The sequence below is a fragment of the Mustela erminea genome, chromosome 18 (genome assembly GCF_009829155.1).
Source record: "Mustela erminea isolate mMusErm1 chromosome 18, mMusErm1.Pri, whole genome shotgun sequence".
NCBI classification, from domain to species: Eukaryota; Metazoa; Chordata; class Mammalia; order Carnivora; family Mustelidae; genus Mustela; species Mustela erminea.
In genome coordinates, this window is record NC_045631.1 from 28,620,637 (window position 1) to 28,633,876 (window position 13,240).

Genomic DNA, 13,240 nt, shown 5'->3' on the forward strand with positions numbered 1-13,240 from the left:
TATTTTTATGTCCTTTTCTAGAAGAACCAATGTTTATTAGCAAGCTGTAGGTCCACTTACAATAAATATCAATTTATGAAATAGTGGAACAACTATTGTCCCAATACTGAACACCTGTAACCAAAGCACATTTTGGATTCAAGAAAATACAGCACACATGTACCAAAAACAACCCCCCTCCCCAGCACATAGCAAAACCAAACACCAGCTTTAAGATTGAACTGGCTGTAAAACGCTCATTGTGTTACTGCTTTAAGAACTCCACGGAGCACCTTGTAACTCATTAACTGCACGTTTTCCTTAGGAGGGAAACAAGGTCCTCTCTCAGTCACATAGGCATAAGGAAATCTCAAAACCCAGAGGCCATCTGGTGGGAGAGTGATTTCTTGTTTCTCTGGGTAGAATACTGGACACGGTGGTGGGCCTGGCTGAACCTGAAAAATAAAGGTAATGAACTTATTTTTACATTTTTCAATAAGAAACACTTGAAAGGTAAATGCCTAAACAAACAACAGGTCCAAAGACCATATAAGATTTAAGGAGATAATGGATAAGACCATTAAGACCATATAAGATTAAGGAGATAATGGATATGCTCCTAACTCTAATCATATTCAATATTACATTATTGGTCTCAAGTATTATCCTACTTTTCTACAGATTTTTAACTTCAAGTTCTGCCTTTAAACTATACAATGTGAGTTGATAGTGTGAACTGATTAACACATGATTTTTTTTCAAGAACTAGAATATTAGGTTGAAAAGGTATTTAAAATTTAAAACTGTTTAATGAAATAATTACTTTGGTATTATCCTGCACTTCTAAAGGACAAAACAAGCATCAGCATTTTTTATTTGAGGATGGAAAAGGTCGTATTTCTTACCTGGGGCATTAATATTATCTGCAAAGGAGCATCGGGAACTACAACAAAAAGCCTCATAAGTTGAGCATAATGTGGTTTTAGCCCTCTACCCTGAGATGATGACAGAATATATAAGGGCATATCACTATTCAAGGCTTTTAAAGCAGACTCCTTTGGCCCACTTCCCATTACTTTCATTACTTTGTCAGGTCCTGAGCACATAAATCTCCGACCTCTAGAGTCTTCATACTCAAAGCCCACAAATGCTCGAGCTATGTCATCTCTCCGTCTTCCTCTTCCCATTACAACTGCACTTCTCTTTCCAGGAATAGCTTTATTTGGAGCAGGCCAAGAATTTGTGTCTAAGTCTCCTTCATCCTCGGCTCTAGTCCTGATGACAATGTCCCAAGGCATAAGATAGTTTGTTCCTGGAATAAAGCCCTGTTGGTCTAAACCTGTATGAAAGTTATAAGACTTAGCAGGGCCTAGCTTAACCAATGACCAACTGGAGAATTTGGGTAGGAGACCTTTAGGACAATTTGAATGTAGCATGCCTGGGAGATACTCAACTGTGGATGCCTGTCTATCAACTAAATTTGGTCTCTTCTCAGTTTTTACTTCTCCTTGACCATGAACTTCTGGATTATCTCCTCCTGCTTGTGGATCAGCTGGATAGGTACCTAAACTATCTGTGGACTGGCCTAAACTCAAAGCTAAACTCAGGCTTGTGCTCTCTCCTTGGGTTTGAGGTTCTTTTTCTTTAAGTTTATCAGCATCTGCATCTGGAGGGGCAGGAGAAGATTCATTTTTGGCAGGAGCAGGATCTGGTGTACTTGGTTCAAATACTGGGAAATTGATATGATCCAATTTTCCACAACATTTTTCTTCCAGAAGCTATAGAGGAAGAAACAAAATAAAATAAACAACCTTGTGAACTCTTCATTTAAAATAACACACTCTGGGCACCTGGGTGGCTCAATGGGTTAAGCAGCTGCCTTTTGCTCAGATCAGGATCTGGGGGTCCTGGGATCAAGCCCCACTTCAGGCTCCCTGCCCAGTGGGAAGCTTGCTTCTCCCTCTTCTCACCCCTCACTCGTGCTCTCTCACTACCACACTCTCAAATAAATAAATAAAATCTTTTAAAAAATAAGTAACACATTCTTCACTCTAAAAAACAAGATTAGCAATTAATGGGTAAGCAAGTAAGTAATAAAAAGAACTTTTCCTTGTCTATAGAGCATACTCCAGTCACATTTACTTTTCTACATACTTTGCTTCTGAAAATATGTACTTTTACTTAAATGGTAGTTAACACACACACCAAAGGGAGGAAAGAGAGGAAGAAAAAATTTAGAGTCTACCTGATAAAAGTCATAGTTAGCTGCCTTGATATCAAAGGGATCATCTCGAGGTGCCTGTTTCCTTCCACAGTTACAGGCACCAGTAGATCGAGCTCGGCTATTGTGATACAGCACGGGAGGATTCCTATCGGCTTCTGGTTTTTCTCCTGGAAAACACAACACTCACTATTAACTTCACACATACAATGAAGAGTCAAATTTATTTTATATTCTATAGCATTTAACTTCAAAATTTCTCCAAACAGTGTTTTGGAAATGAGAAGGAAAAATAAAAAACACCCAGTAAAAACACAAAATCTTGACTAAATATACACAGCAGAAAAAGCAAATGAAGAAACAAAAAAGGATATTTTCAATCTGAAGTCTTAGGTTTTCTAAGACAATTTTATCATCATCATGGTGTGAATACATTTCATTGTATTCCTTTTAGCTCAACAAAAACTCCAAGATAAAAATGTTAATACAAAACTTTTGAAAATCTGTATTAACAGTTATCATTTACTAATTCCCTATGGTTCATCCTTTAAATACAGAAAATAATTAGTAGCCATAGATGTCATTTTCTTTTTACAGCAGGAGAGAAAACTTAAATTTGATGCAACTGAATTTCTATAGGGCCTTTTTAAAAAAACATCAGAACTAGCGAATAGCCTCTCTTAAAACACAAATATAGGGGTGACTGGCTGGCTCAGCCAATAAAGTATGCAACTCTCTCTTGATTTCAGGGTCATGAGTTTGAGCCCCACAATGGGCAAAGAGATTACTTAAAAATAGTAATTTTAAAAAAACCCAAGAATAAAAACACAGCTCAGTTCTGACTTCAAAATGCTGAGAAAATTTTAGCTACCTGATTTAGGTAATGAGTGAAATTTGTGTACACAGTGTTGATCAGTTAAACTCCTCTCCTCACAGAGCTGATGGCCATTGCTCCAAAACTTGTAGCAGTCTTCGTGTAACTGCATGGCATATTTGTGAAAGGCAGGACCCCTGGCATGTTGACTATACACTCGAAGAGCCTGAGCAAGCTGATTTTTATGGACAGTCATTGTGTAATTATGAGGCAAATTTGACTGATAAGCACTATGGGCCATGGGTAAAGCTTTTTGGCACCGGTTTTCTGAGAATTTGGTGTCAATATCCAAAAACCCTTCCAAGACTTTAATACTGCTTAAAATCTTAGATGTTAGCTCCCCAGTGGGAGACCCCGGGTCCTCCTCTTTCCCATCAATAGCTACTTCATACAGTTTTGAAGCTGCTGAGATCCACTTCTGGTAAGTGGGAAGTTCAAAATGGGAAGGCTGTGGGTTCCTGCCCACACTGTCATCAAAACCTTTCTTGCTTAGGACTAGCTCCACATGCTGCCATAGAAATTCCCGAAGGGTAAAATCCACTAACTGCCCAGAAGAACTGGAACTGCTGCTGTCAATGTGAAAAGATAGCTGCTGTCGGCTATGCTGCCTCATCACCTGGTATCGCCTGGGCCCAGAAAGGGGTGCAGGCACCAGCAAAGATTCTGGGTCCTTCACAGTACAATGACTCCTGAGTTGGTCGAGCAACATGCCTACTGGGTCCTCCTCTTGGCTACCCGGAACTATGTACACAAAAGCTTGGTTGGCAGGCACAGTAAATAGGCAATTGATACTCTGATTAGTCAAGACACGACTCTTCCTAAAGATTCTATAGATCTGGTCCTCCAGGGCATGTTGCAGTCTCCTTTTGGGAGAATGCTTCTTGGGCTTGTCTGGATGAGCTGGGTCTTGGCTCCGAGGGGGTTCCACCTTGAGGGCTCCATTGAGTTGAAAGAGGAAAAGGAGTCTAGGTGGGCAAGGTCGGCAGTTTAGCTTCCAGTCTTTGCCAACTGGACAATCCTTAATGGCTGTTTTGAGAAGGGGCAGTACTTTCTGTCTCAGTCCATCCAGGGCTCTGAATACTCGATCGTAAGTGATGTCAAAGGAACAAGTAGGATGGACCAGAAGCAGGATGTGACAGACGGAGAAAAGGTAAAGGAGACTGAGACACTGCAGCTTCTCTTGATGCTTCCAGAATTCGTGCGCTTCTGCATGAGGTAAAGAGAGGCCACCTCCAGCTTCCCCGCTCTGAAGGGCACGACAAGCCCGAAGAAGCTGCGAATTGTCACAGATGGAAGTGAGAAGAAGATAAAGAACTTTGCTTTCCTGATTGTAATAGGCCTGCAGAAGGCTGTAGTCCTGGGAGCCGGGCTCAGTTCGGTTACCTTCAGCGGCAGCTACACCTCCCCGAACCGAATCTCCCGTCCCAGCCCCAGCGTCTCCGGCTCCACCAGCCTCCCCGACGGCTCCAGCCTCGGTCCTGATTCCAGGCCCCGTGTCCCCAGGATCTTGGTGGCGAAAGAGGGGAAAGACCTGTCGGTCGCAAACCGTATTCACAAGTGAGAACTTCTCGGAATTCAGTCGCAGAGCCGTCTTGCCGAAGATTCCCACCACGCAGATCTCATCCTCTCGCCAAGGAGGCTCCGGTCCGCCAGCCACGCTCCCTCCCCCTTCTGTAGAGGATCCCTCCGGACTTTCAGAGCCGGTCCAGGATGAAGCGCCCATTAGAAGCTCTCGCAAGCTGACAGGACCCGCCATGGTGCTGAGACGTCTCTACACTCTTTCCGGTCCGCCCTGAAAACCCAACCGGCTGACGTCCACTCTCGAAATCCCTCCTCTGCTTCTTCACTTCCTGCTTTCCTCTCGCTCTAGGTTCCGCCTCCCGCTCCTCCTAGTTCCTCGCGGTTTCCCCACTGCTATACCCCAGCTTGTTTAAGGTTTGCATTAAGACGAGGCTGTAGGAATTGAGAGATCAAAAAGACGATTGGAAACAGAGAGTTTTGCAGTTCAAGGAATACAAAAACACTGCAAAAGAAGCTGGTCAAGTGACTCTTGCAAAAATAGAAAAGTGGTTCGGTTTAAACTCTAGAACCTTGCTACAGAAGGTGTAGCCTGCAGGTCCCAGTGGGAGCTAGTTAAAAATGTAGATAGAATCTCAGGCCCTAACCCAGACCTACTGAATCCATACATGCATTTCAACTAAATCCTAATGATTTGTACACAGGTTACAATTTGAGAAACACAGCTCTAGAGATACCTGGCAAAGCAAGGTAGGTGAACGTATTTCCTTTCTTCTGTCTTATTTCTAAAGAAATGTAATTCAGTCACATCAGTGGAAAAGAAGTCCAGTGATTTTGAAAGGTTTATGGAGTACAAGCTTTAAAAAAATAATTTCTTCTTCTTGGAAGAATATATATCAAAATGTTAAAATGTATAGTAAAATGTTTAAAACGTATTAGAATTTGTTCACTTTCATTTCTTTACTCCCTGTTTTCCTTTTTCTTTTCAAATAGACTTTTTTTAAAAAAGAGTTTTAGGTTCATAGCAAAACTGAGCAGAAAGTTCCACTGTAACCTCTGCCCCAAGACAAACGCATTCCCTGCCCCCCCCCTCAACATCTGGCTCCAAAACAGTACCTATATTACAATCTATGAACCTACATTGGTTGACACATCGTTATTAACCCCAAATTGATAGCTAACATTAGGGTTTATTCTTGGTGTTGTACATTCTATGGGCTTGGACAAATGTATAAAGACATGTATTCACCATTACAGTGTCCCATATAATAGTTTCACTGCCCCCCATATCCTCTGTGTGTCTCATATTCATTCTTCCTTTCTCCAACCCCTAGCAACCACCGATCTTTTTATTGTCTCCATAAGTTTTGGCTTTTCCACAGTGTCCTGTAGTTGTACTCATGCAATGCATAGCTTTTTAGATTGGCTTCTTCACTTAGTAATATGTATTTAAGTTTCCTCTGTGTCTTTTCATGCTTTGATAGCTCATTTCTTTTTAGTGTTGAATAATATTCTGTTATCTAGATGTACCACCATTTATTTATCCTTTTGCCTACTAGAATACATCTTAGTTGCTTCCATGTTTTGTAAATTGTTAGTAAAGCTGCTACGAACTTCTGTGTGCAGGTTTTTGGGTAGACATCCTCTTTATTGTTTTTATTTATTTATTTATATTGAAGTAGAGTTGACATACAATATTACATTGTATGGTTTCGGGTGTATATCATAGTGATTCAAAAATACATAAAAAATTATGTATTATGAAATGGTCACCATGATAACTGTAGTTACCATCTGTCACTGTACTTATTATAATATTATTGACTATATTTCCTGTGCTGTACTTTTCATCCTCTTTTATCTTTATCTATTTATTATGGAAATAATTTTGCAGTATATACACATATCAAATCATTATGTTATATGCTTTAAACTAATACAATGTTATATGTCAATTATATCTAAATAAAACTATGGTGGGGGAAAGAATTATTTCATTTAATTTTCAAAGGAAGGATAGAACCCTAAGTCCATGGTGGTGGTGTTTTTAATAAATTAAGCTATACTTGGCTTCTCAACTAATCCTTATTTACTAAAAAGAACTCAAAAAGGAGTGGGAGTGGGATTTTTTGTTTTTGTTGTTGAGATTTTATTTGACAGAGAGAGACATAGCAAGAGAGGGAAAGCAAGCAGAGGGAGTGGGAGAGGGAGAAGCAGGCTTCCTGCCAAGCAGGGAGCTAGATGTGAGGCTCAACCCCAGGACCCTGGGATCATGACCTGAGCCAAAGACAGACACCCAACGACTGAGCCACCCAGGTGCCCCAGGAGTGGGTTTTTAAAAACATATTTTTAAAAAATTTGTCGGGACACCTGGGTGGCTCAGTTAGTTAAGCATCTGTCTTCACTTCAGGTCATGATCCTGGGGTCTTGGGATCGAGCCCCATGTCAGGCTTCCTCCCTCTCCCTCTGCCTGCTGCTCCCCCTGCTTGTGCTCTCTCTCTGTCCAATAAATAAATAAAATAAAATAAAAAAGGAATTGCTTTCATATACATATTAAAAAATTTGCCTACTTACCATTTACTTGTTTCTTTCTCTACATGTTCAGATCCTATCTCTTTTTTTAAAAAAGGTTTTATTGACTTATTTGAAAGAGAGAGAAAGAGAGCATGGGGGAAGGGGTAGAGCGAGAGGGAGAAGAGGGTTCCCAGCTGAGCAGGAAGCCAGAGGAAGGCCTCAATCCCAGGACCCTGAGATCATGACATGAGTGAAACACAGATATATAACCAATTGAGCCACCCAGATGCCCCCAGATCCTATCTCTTTTTGAAAATCCAACTAAAATGAGAAATTCTACTTTTATCAATATAAATCATATTGTGATCCTCACCATGTGTAGTATTTGCAGTTTAGTATGTGACTTTGCTGATATAAAATCATCTTAACAATTCTTGGACTTATAAATCCAGGCAAAATAAGTGTATATTAACCATAAGCATTGTACAGATTTCCCAAGTAAAAAAATGTTGAAAACTCAAATAGAAAAGACTCCCTTGAATAAAACAGGAACAACAAGAACTCATATTTTGGGGTCCCTGGGTGGCTCAGTGGGTTAAATCCTCTGCCTTCGGCTTGGGTCATGATCCCAGGGTCCTGGGATTGAGCCCCACATCCGGCTCTCTGCTCTGCGGGGAGCCTGCTTCCTCCTCTCTCTCTGCCTGTCTCTCTGCCTACTTGTGATCTCTGTCTGTCAAATAAATAAATAAAATCTTAAAAAAAAAAAACCAAACTCATATTTTGCTGAGGGGACCATGGATTGGTACAGCCACTTGCAAGACCAGTTTGACAGTATCTAGAAAGGAGGCATGCTTTACAACCTAGCAGTTCCACTCCTAGATATCACAGTAGAGTAATTCCTATACATATGTACCTATTCAAGAATGTTCATAATGGTTCATAATAGCCAAAAATTATAAACAATCCCAATTTCCATTAACAACAGAATGAGTGATAACGGGGCAGCTGGGTGGCTAGGTGGGTTAAAGCCTCTGCCTTTGGCTCGGGTCATGATCCCAGGGTCCTGGGATCGAGCCCCACATCGGGCTCTCTGTTCGGCAGGGAACCTGCTTTCCCCTCTCTCTCTGCCTACTTGTGATCTCTGTCTGTCAAATAAATAAATAAATAAATAAATCTTAAACCAAAACAAAACAGTTTAAAAAAAAAAAGAATGAGTGATAACTATATTCACACAATAAAACAAGTGATCTATATCACTACATAACATGGTTGAATCTAAAAAGAAATGTTGATTGAAAGAAGGTAGGGGACAGCTGGGTGGCTCAGTGGGTTAAGCCTCTGCCTTCAGCTCAGGTCATGATCTTAGGGTCCTGGGATCAAGCCAGGCATTGGGCTCTGCTCATCAGGGAGCCTGCTTCCCCCTCTCTCTCAGCCTGCTGCTCTGCCTACTTGTGATCTCTCTGTCTCTGTCAAGTAAATAAATAAAATCTTAAAAAAAAAAAAAGAAAGAAGGCAGAAACAAAATACATAATTTACGATTCTATTTGTGTAGTTCAAAAGCAAGCAAAATAAATCATAGCATTTAGGGATGTCTACTTGTACTTAGAGGATAAAAACAAGGAAATATTTATTATAACAAGCAAATCAGTAGTTACTTCTTGAGTAAAGGGATTGTGTTAGGGGAGGGAGACAGGCAGGACTTCTAAAGACATTTATAATGTCTCTTTCTTTGTGGTTACGTGAGCATTTGCTTTACGATTTATTAATTTGTGTATTATGTACTTTTCTATGTTATTGTTCTACAAAAAAAAAATTTAAAGAAAAAAACCAAAGGTTTTTTAATTGCTTTTTATTTTTAAAACATCATCAGGTGGACCGTGGGGTTTATATTGTATGGTTGTTACTCAGTCTGAAAATAAACATTGGAAGTTTATAAATAGCAACAGTGTAAAGAAGCCATAGCATTCACAAGATTCTCAAATGGTATAATATAAAACCTGTCATAAAAATTAGTAAAAAAACAAGGTAGAAAACATTTTTAATACTGGTACAATGGCAATAGCAGCTTTATAAATGTTTATATATAGGATTTCTATAGCATTTTTAAATGAACCTTTATTCCACAAGAATGATCAAATCATCAAATCATTTAAATTAAATTGAGACAGTACCTGGTGGTTTATTAACATAAGCATTGTAAGTGCTCCATAAAACATCGTTACAAATACTCAAATGTTTTGTTCTCAGAGATCATTCCTTTTATTCTTATATAATATAAATGTAGCTAGCAGGCTTTGTTTTGTTTTGTTTTAAATTAGAAGCAGGTATGTTTCTTAACTTTATTACCTGTTTAATTTTCATTCATAGATGTGTCTGTAGACAGAAATTTGGGTCTCATGAGAAGAAAACATGGTCCCAAGGTCTGCTTTCCAGTCTGGTGACTTTCCACAACACTCTATTTGGTATTTCAAAGCAGTATTTGTCTGTGGAAATATAGGCATTTCTGGGAAATGACTGAAATATCTTTTGTAGCCTACGCTAAAATAGTATTGCCCCTGTAGCTGCTTCCTGTCAGGCTAGGAAGTTCAGTAAAGATCTGAAACACCTTGTTTCCCATCCACAAGCAGCTGCTGTCCTTATTCTTGGAACTGCAGGGGATCAAAGCTAATCCTGCACTTTCAGTCACAGGAACTCACCCGGATGAGCGTTTCCCATTCTCTGTGATACTTAACATAATAGTAATGGGGATCCTGGCTGAAGCTATAATTGTGTCCACTGCTAAGTAGACATGTCTGACAAGCTGGGGGCTCCCAGAAATACTTGGCAACTTTGTAGGGGACTGAGCCATAGGGTGACCAGGTACGATAAAGAATGCCCTGTTAAAGCTGAATTTCAGATAAATGGTGAATAATTTTTTCAGTATAAATATATAGCTCCCATGTAATATTTGGGACATACTAAAACAACAACAACAACAAAATCCCCTACCCATTGTTTAATAGGATGTATTTCTATTTAAAAGTTTTTTTAAATTCAAATCTGGCTATCGTATATTTACTGCTAAATCTGGCTACCTCGGACTGGCAGGAGAGAACAAAAATCCAGTGAGGTTTGTATTATTACTGTTCCTGAAGATATAGGCTGTTGAGAACAGGAATTAGGTCTCACAGAAGATCTGCTATGGACTTCAGATAATCCTTGGCAGGCCACTCTGGAAAATACACAGTTCATGTTGAGATCCTCATAAAACTTATAATTAGCTGCATGAATGTGGATAGAAAATGTCGAAGAAAGGAATATCTCAGACTTCAGCGATCTAGATATGACTACCTAAAGATCCTTTCTAGCTGCTAGAAATGGTACATTATCATTTTTAAGGTTACATTAGATATTTTGCTTCAAATCCATTTGGAAAATAATTGGGTTGGAATAGGGGACATTCTTACCTCCTAACTGTTTACAGTAAACAGAAATCAAATCTAGAGGTTCTTTTTTACTGATCAAGTCTGTAACGCCTACTGAAGAATGCATTAGCTTTATAGGCTGAAATACTTTTCTTTTTAATTACCTGAGAATATGCAAGAAGAATGGGAACAGGGTTATTTCATTTTATTTTTTAAGGAATCAGGTTATTTTCTTAACGTCAAAACTGTATCTATTGAGTATAAACTTGTTATCTAGTTAAATCTGAACGACCTCTCCAACCTAAATTGGGTAATTCCCGGATAAACATCACTTTAGGGACTGCATTTTCCTATCTGCTCTCTTATTGATCACAAACTAAAAAATACCCAAATACTCACTTTATATCACAGTATGTATGGACAATTCTTGGACTTATAAATCCAGGCAAAATAAGTGTATATTAACCATAAGCACTGTACAGATTTCCCAAGTAAAAAAATGTTGAAAACTCAAATAGAAAAGACTCCCTTGAATAAAACAGGAACAACAAGAACTCATATTTTTGGGGCACCTGGGTGGCTCCCCAAAATTATATAATTCAAATGGAATTATATATTAGTATAATTATTTATATAAACCCTACTACATTAAAAAAAAAGGATTGGGGTGATTTTATCTGTGTGTTTTATGGATCATCATGTGGCATCAGGCAGAGTTAGCATCAGTTTTGTTCATCAAAGCTGCTTGTAGAAAGTGGCAGAGTTTGAGTTGGGCTTCTAGGATGAGCCATCTATGGAAAAAAAAAAAAAAAAAAGGGTCCCAATTATAATATGAATTATGTGGCCAACACAGATCTCCTTCCTCACTAATAGAAACCAGATTTTATGCAGGCAGCAATGCAGCCAGACTCTAAAAACCACTTTTCCCAGTTTTTCTGACATAATCAGAAGTTTCTGGGTAGCACCTGTATAAAGTGAGGGGTAGCTTAGCTAGCACACCCTTTTGTCCTTTGCCTTTCTCCTTATCTTGCCTAGAATGTGGGCACCGGGCTTCAGGAGGTGGAGGCATTCTTTACCATGAGGATAAAAGCCACACATTAAGGATGGAAGAGCAGTGAAGACATGGTGAAGCTACTGTACCAGTTATGGGCTGCCTACTTCCCAAGGGAATATGTAGGTAAGAAAAATAAGGTGCTGCTTTGTTAAGCCACAGTGGTCAGATTTTTGTTACCTAATGCAAAAGCAAATTTTGTTACCAAATGCAAAATCTAACTAATACAGTTGCTTCAGACTTAAAGGAAAAAGGAAACCTAAGTTCTGGGGGTGGGGGGGTGGGGAGGAGGACGAGTCATTTTATGTCTAACAACAGTTTCTTTTTTAAAAATTTCCTCCTACTAAGTGGATTTTGTGAACAGCTCATACAGCAGATACTTTTCTGGGATTTTAAAAAAAAAATTTTTTTATTTTTATTTATTTATTTGACAGACAGAGATCACGAGTAGGCCAAGAGGCAAGCAGAGAGAGAGGAGGAAACAGGCTCCCTGATGAGCAGAGAGCCCGATGTGGGGTTCGATCCTAGGACCCCGGGATCATGACCTGAGCCGAAGGCAGAAGCTTAACCCACTGAGCCACCCAGGCACCCCACCTTTCTGGGATGTTTGATGTTGTTGTTCAATATGTGTGCTTATTCTTTATCGTATTTTCATTTGTTTCCACATTACTCAACTCATTATAGTGATTATGGGGTAGGGCAGGGACACAAAAGAAGCTGAACAAAGAAAGGAAGGGGCTTAGTCCTTCATAATTTGTGGTATCACCAAGGAATGTGATCTGGGGGTAGGGTCCCTACTGGATGCTCCGAAAGGAGGAAAGAGAAATGTGGCCACACCTCAAAATAGTGATTGGCATGAGGGAAACCAAACTGTCTGCAAAAGGCACTGATTCTTTTATTTTTTAATTTTTTTATTTTTTAAAAGATTTTGTTTATTCATTTGACAGACAGAGATCACAAGTAGGCAGAGAAGCAGGCAGAGAGAGAGGAGGAAGCAGGCTCCCCGCTGAGCAGAAAGCCCGATGCGGGGCTCGATCCCAGGACCCCAGGAACATGACCCGAGCTGAAGGCAGAGGCTTTAACCCACTGAGCCACCCAGGCGCTCCAAAGGCACTGATTCTTAATAAGGAAACAAAGAGGGGACAGTGTTGGGTTGGCAAAGTGTTAGCAGTGAAGTCTGTGGTGTGTCTCTATCACCAGAGGGAAATGGAAATATAAGTTTTGTAGCCAAAGAGGCCAGAAGCCCTGTTTCCCAGCACTCTAGTAGGAGTGCCAGACGGTTGGCTATTCCCCATAGATCCAGTGAACAAGGTGAACACAGGGAGATGACAGACAAACAGGATTTGGAAGAAATCACATCAGGTTTCACTGATATACTAGAATTTGGTGTATGGGTCATACATGTAGGTGACAAAGAAGAAAGCTGCCAAGACCTTTTCCTATCAACTGTGCATGATCTGATCCCTATCTGCGTCTTTATCACTGTTTTTCACTGTCAGACTCGCTTTCTCTTACAGCTACTTCGGCTCCTTTTCAGTTTCTCAGTTAGGTCAGGTGCCCTCCACCTCAACACCCTTATGTACGCTGTTCTTTTTGCTTGGAGCTCTTTCCTCCCAAACGTCCATGCTGGGCCCATCCCCTCATCCCATAGGCACCCTTCCCAGTTAATGCCTATTCAT

The 13,240-nt window shown here is 40.0% G+C and overlaps 2 protein-coding genes and 1 long non-coding RNA gene across 4 annotated transcripts in view; 1 reads left to right on the top strand and 2 right to left on the bottom strand.

The window, feature by feature from the left end:
• Nucleotides 1-4,886, bottom strand: SMG8 (SMG8 nonsense mediated mRNA decay factor). The gene is made up of 4 exons (XM_032322411.1): nucleotides 3,072-4,886; nucleotides 2,225-2,370; nucleotides 885-1,757; nucleotides 1-434 (listed from the first exon to the last, which is right to left on the bottom strand). Exons 1-4 carry the CDS (start codon nucleotides 4,828-4,830, stop codon nucleotides 237-239), a joined length of 2,976 nt encoding a protein of 991 aa, XP_032178302.1. The 5' UTR covers nucleotides 4,831-4,886; the 3' UTR covers nucleotides 1-236.
• Nucleotides 4,845-13,240, top strand: part of LOC116578298 — a 21,797-nt gene continuing 13,401 nt past the window's right edge. The window contains exons 1-2 of the long non-coding RNA XR_004280807.1: nucleotides 4,845-5,342; nucleotides 11,546-11,687. This is a non-coding gene — a long non-coding RNA (uncharacterized LOC116578298). The remainder of the gene's footprint in view (nucleotides 5,343-11,545; nucleotides 11,688-13,240) is intronic.
• PRR11 (proline rich 11) overlaps nucleotides 8,945-13,240 on the bottom strand; it is a 20,992-nt gene continuing 16,696 nt past the window's right edge. For both annotated transcript variants that reach the window (XM_032322424.1, XM_032322425.1), the window contains exon 10: nucleotides 8,945-11,301. In XM_032322424.1, the coding sequence (XP_032178315.1) occupies nucleotides 11,233-11,301 (69 nt within the window). In that variant the 3' untranslated portion in view covers nucleotides 8,945-11,232. The remainder of the gene's footprint in view (nucleotides 11,302-13,240) is intronic.

Coding starts and splice junctions, on each gene's coding strand:
- SMG8 (XM_032322411.1), bottom strand. CDS start 4,830: ATGGCGGGTCCTGTCAGCTTGCGAGAGCTTCTAATGGGCGCTTCATCC. Junction 2,371..3,071: donor TCACTCATTACCTAAATCAG/GTAGCTAAAATT, acceptor TGTGTTTTCCAG/GAGAAAAACCAGAAGCCGAT. Junction 435..884: donor AGATAATATTAATGCCCCAG/GTAAGAAATACG, acceptor TTTATTTTTCAG/GTTCAGCCAGGCCCACCACC.